Genomic DNA, 21592 nt, shown 5'->3' with positions numbered 1-21592 from the left:
TGAACTTGAGACCTCTTGTTCCATTAGCTCTTCTGGGATTGAATTCTCATTCCACACTAATTCGATTAGTGGTAAATGGTAGAAATAAGTGGACAAACAGGCCAACAGGTTAAATTAGTTTAAAATCAGAAGAGAAATTAAATGTACAGTGTCCCAATCTCTGAGGGAAGAGGTAAGATTATATTTAATGGAGTACAGGCAGGCAAGCCCTGCCTTCAGGAGTTCACTAAGGAGAAAGATACAGAAGTAAACAAGTAATTATAAATTAATGTCACATTAAAGGGACAATGGGACTACAGAAGTGGAATAACTATGCCAAGAGAGTCAGAGATGACTTCATGAAGAGGTTACATTTAGAGTGGGTCTTGAAGGATGTGTAGGAGTTCACCAGATGATGGATCAAGCAAGCCAGGTTCCAATCCCAACTCCACTCTTTACCATTTATGTGACCAGAGAGAGACAAGTTATTTAGCCTCTCTGAGACTCAATTGGCCTATCAATAAAATAGCTACCATGAAGAGTCCCAAGGAGGATTAGAAACAATAATATGCATATATAGTATTTAGGTGCTGCCTGGCACCCAGTAGGCTTTTTATAGACAAGACCCACCAAGAGGAGAAGGTGCATTAGAAACTGAAAGTATGTGTAAAATCACTTTGGAGGGATGGGTCACACAAAGATTAATGGACGGATGGATGGATGATGGATGGATAGATGATGGATGGGTAGATGGGTGGATGGATGAGTGGATAAATGGATGGGTGGATGGGTGGATGGATGGGTGGGTGGGTGGATGGGTGGGTGGGTGGGTGGGTGGATGGATGGATGGATGGATGGATGGATGGATGGATGGATGGATGGATAAATGGATGGGTGGATGAGTGGATGGATGGATAGGTGGGTGGATGGATGGATAGATGGATGGATGGGTGGATAGATAGGTGGATGGATGGATGGATGGATGGATGATGGATGGGTGGATGGGTGGATGGATGGGTGGGTGGGTGGATGGATGGATGGATGAATGGATGGATAAATGGATGGGTGGGTGAGTGGATGGGTGGGTGGGTGGATGGATGGATGGATGGATGGATAAATGGATGGGTGGGTGTGTGGATGGGTGGGTGAGTGGATGGATGGGTGGGTGGGTGGATGGATGGATGGATGGATGGATGGATGGATGGATGGATAAATGGATGGGTGGATGAGTGGATGGGTGGGTGAGTGGATGGGTGGGTGGGTGGGTGGGTGGATGGATGGTTGGTTGCCTGGTCTGGGAAAAGCACAAGGCTCATTGAGAACTCCAAGCACAGCTGTGACTGTGGCTCAACTCCAGCTGCTGTTAAAGTTCCAGAAAGGTTTCTAGCAAAGACCCTAGGAGAATGGAGCCAGAGGAGTCAGGTGGGAGCCCTTGCAGATAGGTGAGACAAATGTGCATAAGTAGAGCTCACCCCAGTTCCTGAATAAAGTGCATGGTCAGCGGGACCTTCAAGGGGATCCTTGTCAGCCCTCAGCCACTGGCTATAGGGGGCCTGGATCTCACCCAAACAGTACTGCTGGGAGCCTGGCCTGGGCCCCCCAAGAGGGATGGTAGGGTAAGTGAAGGTGGGGGTGTGGCCTCTCCATCTGCTCAAATTCTGACCATTCTTTGTCATACTTTTCTGTCAGGAGACCCATGTTCAAGTCCTGATGCTGCCCATCACTGCTGCGGTGCGCGGGCCACGTACAGGACCATCTGTGCTTCAGTCTCCTGATTTGTAAAGTGGAGGTGAGAAGACCTACCTCCCCCATTGCTGTGAGCATTGGACACAAACAAAGAGCCCAGCACAATGCTCAAGACAGAGGAGGCACTCGATAAAGGTGGCTGCTATTAATATTAATGCTCTCCTATTATCAATAATAAAAAGGCACTTTATAAACTTTTGCAATTATCACTACATCCCAAAGGAATCTCTTTCCAGCTGAACAGAATAAAGACAGCTCTCCCCGTCTCCGCTGTAAACTCTGCTCCAGATGTAAAGCCACTGGGGCTGTGGCCTGTGGGGATCATCCGTGTGTCGGTCTGCTTTTTCCCACTCTCCCACTCTCCCTCTCTCCTCCAACCCCTCTCTCCTCCTAAGTCTCTCCTCCTCAACATTCTATCTATCTTTCCTGAGGTCTTCCCACCACCACCCACCACCACCATCAACCAGAAGCGATCCTCCCCCCCCTCTTTCCCCTCCCCCTCCCTCTCGGCCCTCTGGGGGACTTTGCAGAGCCTTGGCTTTCTCATCTGTAAGACTAGGTATGACATCACCCATCTCACACAGCTGTGGGAAGAGCCAGTGAGATGAAGTTCTTTAGCCCAGAGCCTGGTACATAGTAAGTGCTCAGTAAAATGTAGCCGCACATTTATCTTCTTATTTCTGTATTTGCACCTCACCTCCCCCACTTCATTGTGGGTTTTGGAGGCAGGGGCTGAGCTCTGGAGTCACCCCCATGATTCCCACAGGGTCCGTCTCGGGAAGGAGTGAGGAACTTACAAAAGGGGCAAGAGCCGGAGGGTGATGAACTGGGTGTGCCCACAGATGCACTTCACGGGGAGCACCCTTCTGAGGATGGGACGCTCAAAACAGAGCAAGGTCCACACGCCTTCTTCCTTCCTGTGCGATGGAGCCGCCTGAGGGACATGTTCCCACAGGTGAGACCCGCAGGTGAGTCAGGTGTGCAGGGCCTGCCCCACAGATGGCGACGACAGGAGGCCCTGTCCTAAACACTGCCTTACGCAACGATGGCGAACCCTCCCCACAGCTGCACTGTGAGGCAGGTATAAATGCCTGCTCTTTACAGGCAAGGAAACAGAGGCCCAGAGAGGTCATTCCCTTTCATAAGCTCATGCCCCGCCCCCAACACCAGTCCTTGAGCCTCTTTCTGTCCCAGTCTTCTTATGGAGAGTGGACATGGTGAAGGGCCCCAGACATTCAAAGTCACACATGAAGGTCCCCCAGGTCTGCAGGCAAACAGCCTTCCTTTGGGCCCCAAGCCTCGATGCAGGAAGCACTGTACAGACAGACAGAAAGACACACCTCCCCACCCACATACCCAAGTCTAACCAGGGTGAGGCCTCCTACACTCCATTAAATTTAGGAGGGGAACCTATGGCTCACGAGCCAGATGTGGCTCTTTTGATGGCTGCATCTGGCTCGCAGGCAAATCTTTAATTAAAAAAGTAATAACGTTAAAAATATAAAACATTCTCATGTATTACAATCCATTAATTTCCTACCGCTCTTGTTCATGGTTGCGGGTGGCTGGAGCCAATCACAGCTGTCCTCCGGGACAACACCAAATTTTTATTGGATAATGCGTAATGTACACGGTTCGTTGTATGGCTCTCATGGAATTACATTTTAAAATATGTGGCGTTCATGGCTCTCTCAGCCAAAAAGTTTCCCGTCCCCTGCTCCATTTGCTGAGAACAACGCTCAGTGACACCCGCTATGTTCCAGGTGCTACGCTAGACCCATGCATTTAATACTTAAACCAATCCAAAGGGAACATGTTTTTATTCCCATTTTATAGATGAAAGTCTGAGACAGAGATTCAAGGAAGCTAGGGTGGACAGTCCTTAGGTGCTATTCCTATGAGCATATTCTCAGCCCCCAATTTCCCATGGAGGCTCAAGAGAACTACTTCACGCTGCTCCGGCCCGTGTCACAGCTCCAGGTGACCGCGGTGCCATTTGCGGACCTGGACGTATAAAGGAGGAGGTCCTTGTGGGCATAATGCCCGTGGCGGAGGCCAGGCAGGTCCACACTGGATTCAGGCAGATGGTAGAGAAACTGCAGAGCCAGAAAGGGTTGGGCCATTCCGTTTAATAAAGTCTCTCAACCACAGAGAAGCACACGGGCAGGGAAACCTCCTCTCAGGCAAATAAACAGCAAAATGCCCCCTCACAGTGGCAGGCAGGCACTCCGCGCATGCGCAATCCCCCTGAGCGCAAGCACCCATAGCCTTAGCTAGGCTACGCACAGGTGGTGCTTCCCTGTGCTCACGCGCTAATGGGGCAAAGGGCTTGCAGCCTGTGAACCAGCAAGCAAGCCTAACACAGCTGCCCCACAGGGTGTTTGTGTCAGTTTGCTTTGGCTACAAGAGTACTACATAGCAGACAAAACCAGAACTTCAATGGCAGACAACAGTGAGCGTGGGCCGCTGGGGATTGGGGAGCGCAGGCGGGGCCACGGGAGGTCACTCTGTGCCTGGAGTCTGTCCTCCCCTTCCTGCTCCCCCTCAGATCAGCCAGCTGCCTGGGAACAGCCTTCTCACTGCGATGGCAGAGGCACCAGGGGACAGGTAAAGATTGAGCATGCCATCACTTCACCCTGTTCTATTAGCCAGTTAAGTCTCCTAGTACACCCAAAGTCGTGGCAGGGAAGTGTGCGCCACCTGCTGCGGGTGTAAGAGGGTGCTGCGAAGCCATGTGGCGGGAGGGGACTCAGGGGGCCCTTTGCTCCCTCCTGCCTTGTCCGCGGCAGCATCTGGTGACACAGCCGGAAAATCTCCAGTTCTCTCAGAAGACAACAGAGGTGTTGACGCCCCCACCTCCCCCTCCCCAGGACGAGCTGCTGCCGCTCTAACCACCCCTCCGTGGGTGGGTTGTGAGAAAATAGTAGCTCCAGTTTGTCTTCACCTCATTGCCTCCGATAGTGTTAATGAAACTAGAATTCACAGTTGTCTGGATCCTGGGAGAGTACAAGGCACTCATTACCGTCCTGATGCGCACAGCAACGCCACGACACACTGAGGAGGGAGAGCCTCTGATCAGGTATAATTAACAACAACCGCAACAGTAACGGCGCTTTCTCCGCGGCTCGTGCTCTGTTCCAGACGCGCATGTACACAGCTGACTCATTTTATAAAGAGCTATTGCTCATTACGGAGGGGCTGGAGTCCGAATCTGCTTTGGAATCCCAGGGGTTCTGAGACCAAGCTGTGCAGCCTTGGGCAACTTACTTAACCTCTCTGTGTTAGTCTACTAAAGCTGCTGAAACAAATTGCCACACACTGGGTGGCTTGAAACAACAGTAATTTATTCTCTCACAGTTCTAGAAGTCTTCTTTTTATTAAGACACCTGTCAGACCAGACTAAGGGCCCACCCTACTCACGTATTAACTCCAGTATTAACCACTCAACTAAGTGTGTCTGCGATGGCCCTACTTCTGCATAACCAAGTAAGACCACAGCCTGAGGTTGTGGGAAGGGTATGAATTAGGGGAGGGGGATTCCATCCAAACTAGTCCACTGCCTAAGCCTTGTTTTTTTCTTTCTCGTCAGTGAAATCGTGCTTGCGTAGCTGCTGTATTTTGGGTTGTGAGGAGGACTGGGTAAGACAAATGGCTAGAAAGCTTATAGCACAGAGCCTGGCACATTGAAAGTGCTCACCAAATACAGCAGGTCCCCAAATAGTGCCATTTCATTCAATGTCATTTCATTATAACACCGATGAGGGGGAAAGGTCTGTTCCTGTCCGTGTGGTTTGCACACTCTCCCTGTGTCCGCGTGCATTTTCTCCAGGGATTCTGGTTGCCTCCCACGTCCTAGAGGTGTGCACAAACTGGCAGTCCACATTGCTTGCGTGCGTGCCTGCGTGCACTCACCCTGCGGGGAGGGCGGGGGGGAGAGGGAATGCGTGCTGTCCACAGTGGGTTCCCGCCTTGGAAGATCATTTTCTTGTTTTTATTCATCTTTCTTAAATGTGCGTATAGCTCATACTTACGTATTTCCATGTCTAATACTAGAAGTGTTGTGGGTCTTTATTTAGAAAGTTTGGTGATGTTTTGTGACCAAAAATATATGGTAGGAACTGAACTCATTTATATCAATTAACCTGTGGCAACATTGGTTTTGTTATGGGTTGTGTTGCTTAAAGTCACAGTTTCCAAGAACCCGTTGGCAACATTAAATGAGGGCTTAATGTAGAAACTGTCATTGCCACTCTCACCATCAGTCCCCACATGACAGTTGAGGAAATGTGGTCCAGAGTGACAAAATTGGTTGTCATCCTATAAATGGCATAGCCAGGTTCTCCAATCCCTGAGCTAGTGTGCCATGCATCCAGTGGGTGCTCAATAAATGCTCCAGCACAACCACCTGAAATCCAGTGGGCATACACCCAGCCACGGAGCCCCCGGATCCCTGGGCTGGAAGGGGGAGGAGCCTGACCCTGAGAACTCCGTCGGGACTTGGCCCCCTCCACCCGGCAAGCTGGCTCTCTGTCCCTCAGCTGTGTGGAATCAGCTCTGAACCTCACCACCCAGTGCCTGCTGGGTAGGGCAGATACACCTGGGAAACTATGCTTGCTATTAATAATGCAATCAGATCCCATAGATTAGTCACTCATTGCCGGCGGCTGCTTGGCTGTAGTCTCCCCAGCAGCCAGCTTTTCAGCAGCCAGCTTTTCAGCTGCTCCAATGCCACGGGGACTTGTTCTCCACATTTCCCCAGGGAGTTTGCTCTGTCGAGAAGGCTTTGTCCAGACAGAGAAAGCCGAGTTTTGACATCTGGTGAACATTCTTGTTAACAAATTGCACCTGATCTTACCTCCGCGAGGGCTTCCCCCGGCACGACCCTGGTTTCTCCTGGGAGCTGGGGAGCCTGCGGGTTGGACGGGCATGCACTGGTGGGCAGCTCTGCCGGCCACCTGTGGGCAAGTTGAGGCCGAAAGTGATGGCGCCTCAGATAGGCTGCTTGCACCTGTCCCAGCACCCTCCGGTGTCCCCCATGATCTCAGTTCCATTTTCCAGGAAGTCCCTTGCTTTTTCCCCATATACAAGCCACTGAACCAGGCACAGGTACCAGGACAGATGCAAAACAGATACAGTTCCTATTCTAAAAGCTCCCAGACTCAGAAAAGGAATAATTGGGTATAATCTCCCTAATTAAGTCAATGGATGAATCAACCTAATTAAGAAAGAAGGGCAAGAGCCTGACCAGGCGGTGGCGCAATGGATAGAGCGTCGAACTGGGATGCGGAGGACCCAGGTTCGAGACCCCAAGGTCACCAGCTGGAGCAAGGGCTCATCTGGTTTGAGCAAAAGCAAACTAGCTTGGACCCAAGGTCACTGGCTTGAGCAAGGGGTTACTCAGTCTGTTGTAGCCCCACAGTCAAGGCACATATGAGAAAGCACTCAATGAACAACTAAGGTGTCACAACGAAAAACTAATGAGTGATGCTTCTCATCTCTCTCTGTTCCTGTCTGTCCCTATCTATCCCTCTCTCTGACTCTCTCTGTCTCTTGAAAGAAAAAGAAAGAAGGGCAAGAGCATAACCTTCAGGGAAATCAGGAAAATCTTTATTAACAGATGGCATTTGAGTGGGTTTTGAAGGTTCCGTAGGAGTTCAAAAGCTAGTGGCAAAATCAGAAGTATGAGTAAAGGCCAGTAGGTAGGAATCCCAGGGCATGTACAAGAAACAAGAACTAGTGCGAATTTGGGTAAAGCAGGATATTCTGGGAGAAGCCAGTAGAGAGGTACTAAGTAACAATAACCCTCTCTGAGGAGTCTCCCCATAAATACGTATAGAAGCCCTAGAAAATGCCTGCACACTTGTCAGAGTCCCAGTTTTACAACATGATGGATGACCCTGAAGCCACAGTAACTGCATAGCAAGGGTCCTGCCGAGGCTGTGGCGCATGTACACCGACACCCACAGGGATAAAGCACCCATGAGCCTTGCCCCCACTCATCCCGTTCCATCCCATCCTCACCGCACCGGAGGAGGTAGGAATTACAAGCCCACTTCACAGAGAGGAAGACTGAGGCCCAGGATTTCAAGATGGAGAACAACATGCTGATGATCTCACAGGGGGAAGTGCTGAAAAACGGTGAATAAAGAGAGGCAGATGTTCCCAAGCACCTCCCAGTCATTTCAGGAGTTTTCTTTAGTGATTTAGAACGTGTCCTCAGGGAGGCGCTGTGGGTAATGAGGTGACTCCCTGCAGGGGGAGGAACTGGCCTGTGAGTTTGTGATGAGAGCAGGCTAGGGCTTGTCCTAACGGAGGGAATGGAAAGGAGGGACTCCCAGCGCTGCCCCAGGAGGTCCGGTGAAGCCCCACCTGAGCCTGCAAGAATCTCATCTCAAGCAGGAAGATAAAAGAGCCAGGAACTCCAGGTAGAGGGAACAGCGTGTGCAAAGGCACAGAGGAGTGAAACACAAACTAACCAGACAACAGGAGCTTTGTCCATCAGTCTGCCCAGTGTATGGCTCATAATAGTTGCTCAATGTATATTGAATAAATGAATAAATGAGCAACTGGTTTATTAAAATTCAGAGAGTTTAAACCAGAAATCTCTCCGACCTGTGTTTTCACCTGTGCCTTGAGAAGTCTTCCTCCCCCCCCCCAATGATATTCTAGGCAGATCCCAGCATATTGGGTCATTTCTAGCATAGCACATTCTCCCGCTGACCTCTCCTGACCCACTCCTGCCCCTGAGGCTCTGTCACACAGACTCGCTCCCTGCAGGGTCCCCTCTAGCTGGCCTCCTGGTTGGGATCCCTCTACGGCTCCAGCTGGCTACTTGCTATGGCATCCACTTGTCCTAGGGTGAGCAAGAGACATAGAGGCTGCCCTGTGGTGGCCCTCTCTTTCCAGCTGCCACAGCGAGCCACCCCAGTCACACTCCTGTGTGGGTCCCCAGTGCCAGCCTACACATCAGCCTTCCACCAAAATGACTCTCACACGTGCTGCCACCTGGTGCCCACATGTCTGCAACTCGGCGAACTTGCAGCCAAGGAATGAGATCCCAGCCCCCCTATCTCTGGGGGCGATTCTGCTTGGGTCTTGCTCACCTGGCGTGGGCTCCTATGCATTATCTCATTTAAAATCTAATCTTACAGAGAAGGAAACTGAGGCTCAGAGACATCAAGTGATTTGCCCGAGGTCACTCAGCTGCCACTGCTTCCCATAAATCTCTGAGAGAAGGATGAGGAGGTCTGGCCGGGGCAGGATCAGATATGAGGGCCGGTGAGACGGTGTCCTGTATGGGGGTGTTGTGCACAGGAAAAAGCTTTTCCTCTTCCCTCTTAGGTTTATTGATGGGGACAGGAGAATTAAACTGACAAATGACACATTAACAGGAGAACAAGGTTTATTCATATGCTAACAAAAGAAACAGGCAGTTCAACAAATGGTTCAAGTAGAGGTTGATGCACTTAGCAGAGAAAGGGGAGGGGGGAGAAAAGACTTCTTAGGGAAGAACAAATAGGTATTTATAGAAAAGACAAATGGCTTTTTTGAACAACCATTGGGAGATCAAGTTTGTGATGATGTTTGTTTGTCTAGACAGGTAGGAGCAGGCTCTCCACTTCCTTTCAGAGCCAGCCCCTCCCCGCCCACCCAGAGAGGGCATCGGTGGTCCATGCACTGTTAGTCTCCCTCCCGGAAGTGGACGCCCCCAACCAGGGAATCTGCAGCAGTCTCATTTCCCAGAAGTGGCTGCTCTTCGTCAAGTAAAAGAAGCTCCAAGGGCTCTTGTTCCTTCCTCTTTTCCGACTCCATCTTCGCGGTAGAGGCAGAGGCCGCAGATCAGTCGCTGCGCCCAGGAGCTACACACCCTTGAGGTCACCGGCCAGGAGACTGTTGCGCAGATCAAGGTTCATGTAGCCTCACAGGAGGGCATCGCTCCAGAAAATCAAGTCGTACTCCTGGCAGGAACGCCCCTAGAGGATGAGCCTATCTTGGGCCAGTGTGGAGTGAAGGCTCTGACCTCTCTGGAAGTAGCCAGTCGCATGCTTGGAGGTCAAGTCCATGGTTCCTTGGCCCGTGCTGGGAAAGTAAGAAGGCAGACCCCCAAGGTGGCCGAACAGGAGAAAAAGAAGAAGACTGGTCAGGCCAAGTGGCGGATGCAGTACAACCGGCGTTTTGTCAATGTTGTGCCCACCTTTGGCAAGAAGAAGGGCCCCAATGCCAACTCTTAAGTCCTTTGTAATCCTGGCTTTCTCTAATAAAGCCACTTAGCCCAGTAAAAAAAAAAAAAAAAGAAGAAGAAGAAGCTCCAAGGAGACATCTTTATCTTTATGCATCTGTTGAATATCAATTTTTTTGTGTGCGTGTATTTTTTTCGAAGTTAGAAGCTGGGAAGCAGACAGACAGACTCCCGCATGCATGCGCCTGACTGGGATCCACCCAGCCTGCCCACCAGGGGGCGATGCTCTGCCCATCTGGGGCGTTGCTCTGTTGCTGCCAGAGCCATTCTAGCACCTGAGGTGGAGGCCATGGAGCCATCCTCAGTGACCGGGGCCAACTTTGCTCCAATGGAGCCTTGGCTGTGGGAGGGGAAGAGAGAGACAGAGAGGAAGGAGAGGGGGAGGAGAAGGAGAGGAGAAGGGGAGGAGAAGGGGAGGAGAGAGGAAGGAGAAGGGGAGGAGAGGGGGAGGGGAGAGAAGCAGATGGGCGCTTCTCCTGTGTGCCCTGGCCGGGAATTGAACCCAGGACTTCCCACATACCAGGCCAATGCTCTACTGCTGAGCCAACTGGCCAGGGCCAAATCTCAAATGTTTTCAGCTTAGAATAACCTTCAGGCCCTGGACGGTTGGCTCAGTGGTAGGGCGTCAGCCCGGCGTGTGGAAGCCCAGGTTCGATTCCCAGTCAGGGCACACAGGAGAAGCGCCCATCTGCTTCTCCACCCCTCCCCCTCTCCTTCCTCTCTCTCTCTCTCTCTCTCCCCCTCTCTCCTCTTCCTGCAAGGTGCTAAGATGGCTTGGTTGCCAAGTAACAGAGCAAGCCCCAGATGGGTAGAGCATCACCCCATAGAGGGCTTGCCCGATGGATCCAGATTGGGGTATATGTGGGTGTCCGTCTCTCTGCCTCCCCACCTCCCACTTAATAAAAAAAAAATTTTTTAATAATAACCTTCATACCAACCCTAGGGCTCTGAGTGGGTCCCTGCAGTGTTTCAGCTGAGACCTGAAAGTTAAATGGAGGAAGCCAGACAGAGATGTCCCCAAGCAGAGGGCACAGGTCCCCAGGGGCTGGCTGTGTCACTGCACAGCTGCATGGGAAGTTGCCGAGTGTGGCCTTTAGGGTGTATTCCAGTCCTAAAACTCTCTGGATTGTCTTGAGACAAATGAGCAATGAAAATACAGGTTGGGAACTGGAGTGTTTAAGTTAGACACGACTGCCCATCATCTGTATGGTCCATGGCAGGTCACCTGACGTCTCTGAGCTCCAATTTCTCCTCTGCAAAATGAAGGAAATCAATCAACTCAAAGCATTGTTGTAGATCATCTGAACCCATGTCCAAGAAGGTAGTTACTGGGCACTCGGTGTTAATGAAATCAAAGTTTTTAGCTTTAGTTACCTTTGAGGATCACATGTCCAAGGGGATGGACAGGGTGCAGAAATTAGGAGGGGGCAGGAGTGGTGACTAGGGACCCGGGGACAATGGAAGGTTTGGGTCCAGCACCAAGAGATCAGGAAGTACTGGGTATCTCTCCTGCACTGGGTAAGCCGGCCAGGTGGAGCCTGGCCAGGGCGCCAAAGGGGCCACAGAGATGCCTGCAAGTAGCTTCCAGAAGCAATGCCTGAGGCTTTGAACCCGATAGAGGCCAAACACCAGCCTTCCCTGGCAAAGGGCTCAAGGACCACGGTGAGAAAGATGCGGGGCTAACCCCGGAGATGGGAGGTGCGTGAGCAAGGAGAGTCAAGGCTGTTAGAGAGCCCAGGAACAGGAGGGACCCGCTCCACCAGGAACTTCTACAAGGTCACTGCGCAGTATTTGGTTGTGTGGCTCCCTCTGCTGGCAAGTATCTGAACTGCATACACCCATCAGGCACCTGGAAAACTGCACCGTTCGTTCGTTTGTTCATTCATTCATTCATTCATTCATTCATTCATTCATTCATTCATTCATTCCTCCTTTCTCACCGAGCATAGGAGCCACACCGACAGCAGCGAGCATCCTGGGCGCTAAAGCTGGTGGTTGTTTTTGGTGGCATGTTATTAAACATCAAGTTATTATACCCAGATGCTTCATTTAAAAATTATTTAGCCTGACCTGTGGTGGCGCAGTGGATAAAGTGTTGACCTGCAATGCTGAGGTCACCAGTTTGAAACCCTGGGCTTGCCTGGTCAAGGCACATATGGGAGTTGATGCTTCCTGCTCTTCACCCTTTCTCTCTCTCTTCACTCTAAAATCAAAAAATAAAATCTTTTTAAAAAATTATTTAGCACACATATGTTGTGTTGACTGCATGCCAGGTACTGTTGTAAATATTTCACAAAGGTCAATCCGGGGTCAGACCCAGGCTTCAGAGCCTGTGCTCTTAACCATTAGACTATACCACCCCTCTCTCTTTTCTTAAACATAACATCTTTATTGAGATATAATTCACAAGCACACAATTTACCCATTTAAAGTGTACAGTTCAATGCCTCTTGGTATACAAGTATGCCCTGCTTTCCGAAAGTTCACTTTACACCACTTCACTTTTACAAAAGACCTACATTCGTACCTGGTTTTCACCAACTGAAGGAAATCCGAAAAGGTTTCTTGCTTTTAGGAAAGAGGTAAAAGTAGAAATCGCGTGGTCTGTGCTAAGGTTTACACCATATTAGTTTAGAAAAAGTTTCATAGAAACACTTTGCTTTCAGAAAGTGTGGGAAGCCTGTATTTACTGATATGTACAGCCATCATCATCATAAATTTTATAACATTCTCTTCACCCCAAATGAAACCCCATACCCACTAGCTGTTTTCTCCAAACCCTTTTACATCTCCGGAAACCACCAATTGACTTTCTGTCTCCACTGATTTACCTATTCTAGATATTTCATGTGAACAGACAGTTATAATATGTGTCTCTTATGACTGGCTTCTTTCACTTAACATATTTTATTTTTTAAAAATTATATTTAGTGAGAGGCAAGGAGGCAGAGACAGACTCCCACATGCACCCTGACCAGGATCCACCCAGCAGGCCCACTAGGAAATGATGCTCTGCCCATCGGGGGCATTGCTCCATTGCTCAGCAACCAAGTTCTTAGAGCCTGAGGCAAGGCCATGGAGCCATCCTCAGAGCCGAAGACCAAATTGCTCAAGCCAATCGAGCCATGGCTGTGGAAGGGGGAGATAGAAAAAGAGAGAGAAAGGGGAGGGGTAGAGAAGCAGATGAGTGCTTTTCCTGTGTGCCCTGACCTGAATCGAACCCAGGACATCCACATGCCAGGCTGATGCTCTACCGCTGAGATAACTGACCAGAGCCTAACATGTTTTCAAGGTTCATTCATCTTATATGTAGCAGACTTTGTTGCTTTTATGTCTGAATAATATTCCATTGTATGGATAGACCCCCATGTGTTTATCCAGCCATCAGTCAATGGACATTTGGGTTGTTTTTACTTTTTTGGCACTTTTTAAAATTGAATTTATTGAGGTGCTATGAACATTTATGTACAAGTTTTGTGTGGACACCTGTTTTTATTTCTCTCAGCTGTATACTCACAAGGAGAATAGCTGGGTGGTAGGGTAACTCTAACCTTTTGAGGAACTGACAGACTGTTCCTTCATTTATTAAATTACTATTGAACACTTTTGGAAAAAAGAAGGGAGAGAGAGAGAGAGAGAGAGACATTGATTTCTTGTTCCACTTATTTATGCATTCACTGGTTGATTCTTGTATGTGCCCTGACTGGGGACCCAACCCACAACCTTGCTGTATCCAGACAGTACTCTACCAGCTGAGCTATCCAGCCAGGGCTCTTTTTTTTTTAAAGATAAGAATACTGAGGAAGGTCTAGTCAAGGAAAGGACTTACCCGAGGTCACACATCGAGCTGAAGAAAAGGCTAGAACCTGCCCCCAGGTCTCTGACTTCAACCAGTGCCCTTCACACTACACTATCCTGTCCCTGGGCTGGGGCCTCCCCAATCCAGTCAACCAGCTCACCCCGAGTTCCCAACACTTGCTGCCTCTGCCCCTTCCTCTCCCCCACCCCCACTGGTTTCTGTGACTGAGTCCTCCAACTCTGTTGCTGAACTTCCTTTCACGCCAAGGGGCTAGAGAGGCTTAATCCCTCCCCTGGGGCCTCTGTCCGATGGCAGGGATCACATTGACAGGAAAAGGCAGTTCGTGGTTGAAAAGAGTCAGGTTCTAGGCTCTGATCATTGTAAGGAAGTTTCTCTTGTGTGTGTGTGTGTGTGTGTGTGTGTGTGTGTGTGTGTGTGTGTGACAGAGAGAGACAGAGAAGGGGACAGATAGGGACAGACAGACAGGAAGGGAGAGAGATGAGAAGCATCAATTCTTCGTTGCAGCACCTTACTTGTTCATTGATTGCTTCTCATATGTGCCTTGATGGGGGGTACAGCAGAGTGAGTGACCCCTTGCTCAAGCCAGTGACCTTAGGCTTCAAGCCAGAAACCTTCAGGCTCAAGTCAGCGACCATGGGGTCATATCTATGATCCCACACTCAAGCCAGCGACCCTGCGCTCAAGCTGGCGACCTCGGGGTTTCAAACCTGGGTCCTCTGCATCCCAGTCTAATGCTCTATCCACTGCGCCACTGCCTGGTCAGGCAAGAAGTTTTTCAACTACACAATGCCTGGCGAGAAGACACTCAAGAATCCTGCCAAATGGGGATGTTTCATTGTGTGAGACCATTGGTCTTGCAAGGTGACCTTGCTCATTCTACACCCAAATGCCTGTCACACCCCCTCATTGTCACGATGACCCAAAGCTGCCTCCCCACTCTCCTAAGTGTCCCATCAGGGTGGCACCCCCCTGGGAAACGAGCTCTGTGCACCCACAGCTCCCTGCAGATTCTCATTCTACCATCCCTTCCTACATCCTCCAGCCTGGGGAGAAGCTTCCTTCTTACTGCCTGGATTCTACTCGATCTATTTCTCCATCCTGAGATCTTTCCTTGCCCTTGACACTTGCTTGTGACACTCAAGAGCCAGTGCAGGCTCCTCTACTTTAGGCCAACATCTCCATCTCTTCCCAGAGCGCTGGGTCCAGGATAGCTCAGCAGGGCGGCGGAGGGCAAAGACTAAGAGCAGATGTTGGAAACAAGCTGGGACACAAAGCAACCAGTGGTTAGTTAGCATGTACAGCCTGTCACCTCACCTAAAGGGGGAGCAGCAGGAACAAAGAGCAGAGGCAGCCAGGTGGCTGACAGGCGCCAACAAGGAGACCTGGAAGGGAAGTCGCCTTCTGCACCCTTGTGGCCCTGGTACAGTACCCGAGGGCGCTGGTGCAGTACCCGAGGGCCCTGGTGCAGTACCCGAGGGCCCTGGTGCAGTACCCGAGGGCGCTGGTGCAGTACCCGAGGGCCCTGGTGCAGTACCCGAGGGCGCTGGTGCAGTACCCGAGGGCCCTGGTGCAGTACCCGAGGGCCCTGGTGCGGTACCCGAGGGCGCTGGTGCGGTACCCCAGGGCCCTGGTACGGTACCCGAGGGCGCTGGTGCGGTACCCGAGGGCCCTGGTGCGGTACCCGAGGGCGCTGGTGCGGTACCCCAGGGCCCTGGCACGGTACCCGAGGGCGCTGGTGCGGTACCCCAGGGCCCTGGCACGGTACCCGAGGGCGCTGGTGCGGTACCCCAGGGCCCTGGTACGGTGCCCGAGGGCGCTGGTGCGGTACCCCAGGGCCCTGGCACGGTGCCCGAGGGCGCTGGTGCGGTACCCCAGGGCCCTGGCGCGGTGCCCGAGGGCGCTGGTGCGGTACCCCAGGGCCCTGGCGCGGTGCCCGAGGGCGCTGGTACAGTACCCTTGCGGCCCTGGTACAGTACCCTTGCGGTCCTGGTGCAGTACCCCAGGGCCCTGGTACGGTACCCGAGGGCGCTGGTGCAGTACCCGAGGGCCCTGGTGCGGTACCCGAGGGCCCTGGTGCGGTACCCGAGGGCCCTGGTGCGGTACCCGAGAGCGCTGGTACAGTACCCGGGGGCCCTGGTACAGTACCCGAGAGCGCTGGTGCAGTACCCGGGGGCCCTGGTGCAGTACCCGAGGGCGCTGGTGCAGTACCCGAGGGCGCTGGTGCAGTACCCGGGGGCCCTGGTGCAGTACCCGGGGGCCCTGGTACAGTACCCCGGGGCCCTGGTGCAGTACCCGAGGGCGCTGGTGCAGTACCCGAGGGTCCTGGTGCAGTACCCGGGGGCCCTGGTACAGTACCCCGGGGCCCTGGTGCAGTACCCGAGGGCGCTGGTGCAGTACCCGAGGGCCCTGGTGCAGTACCCGAGAGCACTGGTGCAGTACCCGGGGGCCCTGGTGCAGTACCCGGGGCCCTGGTACAGTACCCCGGGGCCCTGGTGCAGTACCCGAGAGCGCTGGTGCAGTACCCGAGGGCGCTGGTGCAGTACCCGAGGGCCCTGGTGCAGTACCCGAGGGCGCTGGTGCAGTACCCGGGGGCCCTGGTGCAGTACCCGGGGGCCCTGGTACAGTACCCCGGGGCCCTGGTGCAGTACCCGAGGGCGCTGGTGCAGTACCCGAGGGCCCTGGTGCAGTACCCGAGGGCCCTGGTGCAGTACCCGAGAGCGCTGGTGCGGTACCCGGGGGCCCTGGTGCGGTACCCGGGGGCCCTGGTACAGTACCCGAGGGCGCTGGTGCAGTACCCGAGGGCCCTGGTGCGGTACCCGAGGGCGCTGGTGCGGTACCCGAGGGCCCTGGTGCGGTACCCGAGGGCCCTGGTGCAGTACCCGGGGGCCCTGGTACAGTATACCCCGAGGGTGCTGGTGCAGTACCCGAGGGCCCTGGTGCGGTACCCGAGGGCGCTGGTGCGGTACCCGAGGGCCCTGGTACGGTACCCGAGGGCCCTGGTGCGGTACCCGAGGGCGCTGGTACGGTACCCGAGGGCCCTGGTGCGGTACCCGAGGGCGCTGGTGCGGTACCCGAGGGCCCTGGTACAGTACCCAGGGGCGCTGGTGCATTACCCTGGGAAGAAAGGAGGAAGGGGGAGGGGAGGAAGAGGAAGGCCAAGGGTCCCAGAGGGAAGAGTCTGGACAAGAGAGAGCTAGCTATGGAGGCCAGTGGGGGCGCTGCCTTAGCTGCTGATCCCATGGCCGCTCCTCTGCAGACCACCTGGTCTCCAAACTTCTCTGACATCTCTCCCATCGATAGGAATAATAAAAAAATTTAAGTTGAACATCAAGTCTCATTTGCATATTCATTTATGTGCTCCAATTCCCATGAATATGTTTCTCTATTAAATACACACACTATGCCTGACCAGGCGGTAGCGCAGTGGATAGAGCATCGGACTGGGATACAGAGGACCCAGGTTGGAGACCCCGAGGTCGCCAGCTTGAGCGCAGGCTCATCTGGTTTGAGCAAAGCTCACCAGCTTGGACCCAAGGTCACTGGTTCGAGCAAGGGGTTACTCCGTCTGCTGAAGGCCCGTCCGTGGTCAAGGCACGTATGAGAAAGCAATCAATGAACAACTAAGATGTCGCAATGAAAAAACTAATGATCTCTCTCCGTTCCTGTCTGTCTGTCCCTATCTATCCCTCTCTCTGACTCTCACTCTGTCTCTGTAAAAAATAAATAAATAAATAAATAAATAAATAAATAAACAAACACACACACTACTGAAGAGGTCTTCAAGTTGGGGCACGCACACTGTCAGGTTTGGGAATCGATGTCTTGTTCCTCAGTTGCCATGTGTCCTCTGTCTGAGAGTTTGCTCTGTCTGGTGTTGACCTGTCTTCACCTACAGGAAAAAAGCCACCCCGCTCACCCACCCGTGTCCCACTGAGGTATCTCGGGCAAGGGTGAGTCTCACACAGAAATGATCGACAATCTGGGTTTGGGGAAAGCTCATTAAAGACTCAGTTCAAGGCATCGCAAATGTTCCAGTCAGGGCTTCGTGTCCTCCCCTCTCGCATGTATTTCCGCAGAGGGTGAAACTTACTCAGCGTCAGAAAGGAGGTACTGCAGCCCGGGTCGGGTGCTCTGAATTCAGATACCGGGGAAGACTGGCAAAGTGGAGGTGATGACAGCTGTTGTTTGATGACCTGTCCTCGTTCATACAATGTGCTGACATAAAACACGTCGCTCCTGGTGGAGTGAGTGTCCCTGGAGAGCAAAGCAGACAAGCATTGGGACGAGGTGCTGAAACCCAAGGAGCTCTTTAAAATGCATCTGAGCAGAAGCAATTTTTCCAGCTAATCTCAGCACTTGCTCCTCAGATGAAACACAATTTAGAACAACCAAAGTAATAATGGTTTGTGACACTCTTTCCGGTGTAATTACAGTGTTTTCAGGGGCTACTCGATCTTTCAAGGTGCTGTAAATAAAACAAAAACTCATGGATCAAATTTTAACATTTTTTTTTAGATTCAGCAACTGGTATTCTATGAAGTTGTTCATACCTATTTATCTAGTCATCTCAAGTATTTATTCCAATTACAGTCACTCTTCATTTATTATTTAATGTTTTAATTTTCTGATTTTCATTTTAAAATTGTGTACCAGTAAATTAAAAATTTGTACATACACATATTGACAAAAAATGGCATGTTTTATTATAGTCCCTCTTCACAGATAACTTATATTCTAGCTATATTACATTATTGAAACCTAATTAAAGAGAACAAAGATTAATTTAGCTCATTTTATCATTTACTATAAATGAACACATTAATTTTATTCTAACTTTATCTTATGAGTGCATTCCATAATTTACTCTTAAAATTATGCTCCCAGCAATTTAAAAAATAATGCTCCCAGAATTGCATATTAGAAAGTTTATATAATGAAAAATGAAGTCACTTGTTTTTTTTCTGAGAAGAAATAAATCTGATGTAGCTGAAGGACTTGAAGTTGAACACTATTTTCCAACCAGACATTTGCTGTAATAGAATACTCTAAATTGCTGATGCTATATAATTTTGACAAAATATATTTAAAGAGTTTATAGGATTTTTAAAAATCTTATGGGCCCTGACCAGTTTGCTCAGTGGTAGTGTGTCAGCCTGCTGTGTGGATGTCTCAGGTTCAATTCCCAGTCTGGGCACATAGGAGAAGTGACCATCTGCTTCTCCACCCCTCCCCCTTCTCTCTCTCTCTCTCTCTCTCTCTTTCTCTCTCTAATTTCCCCTCCCACAGCCATGGCTCAATTTGTTCAAGTGCATCGGCCAGGCCAGGAACTAAGGATGGCTCGGAGAGCCTCTGCCTCAGGCACTAAAAATAGCTTGGGTGGGAGCATGGCCCCAGATGGGCAGAGCATCTACCCCAGATCAGGGTTGCCGGGTGAATCCAGGTCAAGGTGCATGCACAAGTCTGTCTCTCTATTTCCCCGCCTCTCACTTGGAAAAGAAGGGAAAAAAACCTTATGAAAAATATTATAGTAGCTCCAAAGGTATAATGAAATTAATGATACTGAAATTTTCTTAACCACTTTTGAGACTATTAGTTTAAACAAGAGGTCTCTGCGTGAAGGGGTGACTTGGTAATGGATCATCTTTCAATACATTCTGGTAATGCCTTTTGGGTGCATTTGCCAGAAACTGAGAGAGTGAATGATTTTCATTCACTGGGTAACAAATCCTTTTATACAGCTGATGTTTTCTCGTTCTTTGTCATCTCACAGAAGAAAGGCTTAATCCAAGTTATTAACAATAGATTTAGATGATGGATCACTATGTGATTTTTGCTACCTGACACAGCAGGATTTAAAACAATCAAGTGACATTTTATTACTAAATTCTTTCCTTTCCCATTTATATGAACAACAGTTCTCAGCCCAGCCTGGCCTGGGGTGGCACAGTTTATAGAATATCAAGCTGGGTCGCTGGGTCGAAATCTGGACTTGCCTGGTCAAGGCACATACAACAAGCAAGCCATGAACAAATTAAGTGAAGCAACTGTACTTCTCGCACCCCTCGCCGCTCTCTGTAAAATCAGTAAATAAGATCTTAATAAAAAAAGAGTTCCCAGCCCAAACATGTAGGGTGGGACAAAAGCAGGTTTACTGTTGTGAGAATGTAAAACACAGAGTTTATTCTTAAATTTTATGTATTAGTTATTGTATTATTTCCCATACAAATAATGGTAAACCTACTTTGCACCACCCTGTGTATGAAAATGACAAACAAGCTGAACCCACTCATTTCAACAACGTCGTATGCATCCATGCATGGATGTGCCTCTTACCTCCTTATGAGATGACTTGCCAATACAGGTTTATTTTATTTATTTATATTTTTTGGTGACAGAGAGAGGGACGGATAGGGACAGAGAGAGAGATGAGAAGCATCAATTCTTCAAACCAGATCAGCCCGTGCTCAAGCTGGCAACCTCGAGGTCTTGAACCTGGGTCCTCTGCATCCCAGTCTGATGCTCTATCCACTGCGCCACTGCCTGGTCAGGCAAGGTTTATTTTTTAATTCCCCAAAATTAATCACAAACTGTAAAATAACATATAATTTTGATCAGCTGTGTACTATTAATAATTGATAAAAACTCAATCCAAATAACTTTTTTTTTTTTTTTTTTTTTTTTTTACAGAGACAGAGAGAGAGTTAGAGGGATGGACAGGGACAGACAGACAGGAAATGGAGACAGATGAGAAGCATCAATCATTAGTTTTTCGTTGCGCATTGTGACTTCTTAGTTGTTCATTAATTGCTTTCTCATATGTGCCTTGACCGCGGGCCTTCAGCAGACTGAGGAACCCCTTGCTCGAGCCAGCGACCCTGGGTCCAAGTTGGTGAGCTTTTTGCTCAAGCCAGATGAGCCCGCGCTCAAACTGGCGACCTCAGGGTCTCGAACCTAGGTCCTTCCACATCCCAGTCCAACACTCTATCCACTGCGCCACCGCCTGGTTAGGCCCAAAAAACATTTTTAAGACATGATACCTTGGAGACAGAAAATAGAATATATCTTTTTTTTCTTTTTTTCTTTTTTTTTTTTTACAGAGACAGAGAAAGGAATAGATAGGGACAGACAGACAGGAACGGAGAGAGATGAGAAGCTTCAATCATCAGTTTTTCGTTGTGACACCTTAGTTGTTCATTGATTGCTTTCTCATATGTGCCTTGACCACGGGCCTTCAGCAGACCGAGTAACCCCTTGCTCGAGCCAGCGACCTTGGGTCCAGGCTGGTGAGCTTTGCTCAAACCAGATGAGCCCGCGCTCAAGCTGGTGACCTCGGGGTCTCAAACCTGGGTCCTCTGTATCCCAATCCGATGCTCTATCCACTGCGCCACCGCCTGGTCAGGCAGAAAATAGAATACATCTTAAAATATTAATTTATATAAGATTTTTGCAGAGATGTATGGGAGGCTGCTCAATAAAATAGATTCAAGCACAAAAATACATGACACAGGATAAAAGTATGTGGGAGAAGTGGGGTGGAAATGTGAACTCAAGGAGGAACGGCAAGGAAGAAAATTTTGCAGTGCTAAAAATGAACCTGTGTCTGATGTTAGATATCAAACTATCATGCTAGAGTCTCTTGGATAGACGTTAAAATGTGAATACTTTCAAGGTGCTAAGTTCAGTTTTAAATATTTGTAGGACATCTATGTGTGTATGTGTGTGTGTAGATATATAGATATAGTTATAAATACATTCATACACAGAGAGAGGGAATATACACACACTCAAACACAAGCACATGCATAAAC

General features: G+C 50.1%; 1 protein-coding gene across 1 annotated transcript; it reads left to right on the top strand.

The window, feature by feature from the left end:
• The first annotated feature begins 3651 nt into the window (after positions 1–3651).
• LOC136335389 (ubiquitin-like FUBI-ribosomal protein eS30 fusion protein) lies at positions 3652–10021 on the top strand. Its single transcript, XM_066276667.1, has 2 exons — positions 3652–3735; positions 9549–10021. Exons 1-2 carry the CDS (start codon positions 3652–3654, stop codon positions 9954–9956), a joined length of 492 nt encoding a protein of 163 aa, XP_066132764.1. The 3' UTR covers positions 9957–10021.
• The last annotated feature ends 11571 nt before the right edge of the window (positions 10022–21592 follow it).

The sequence above is a fragment of the Saccopteryx bilineata genome, chromosome 4 (assembly GCF_036850765.1).
Source record: "Saccopteryx bilineata isolate mSacBil1 chromosome 4, mSacBil1_pri_phased_curated, whole genome shotgun sequence".
Lineage (NCBI taxonomy): Eukaryota > Metazoa > Chordata > Mammalia > Chiroptera > Emballonuridae > Saccopteryx > Saccopteryx bilineata.
This window is presented reverse-complemented; position numbering and strand designations above follow the sequence as displayed.

What these genes read in the sequence shown, in the direction of transcription:
- LOC136335389 (XM_066276667.1), top strand. Translation starts at nt 3,652, where the DNA reads ATGGAGGCTCAAGAGAACTACTTCACGCTGCTCCGGCCCGTGTCACAG. An exon ending in TGCCATTTGCGGACCTGGAC is followed by an intron (nt 3,736 to 9,548) that starts GTATAAAGGAGG and finishes TCTTCGCGGTAG; the next exon opens with AGGCAGAGGCCGCAGATCAG.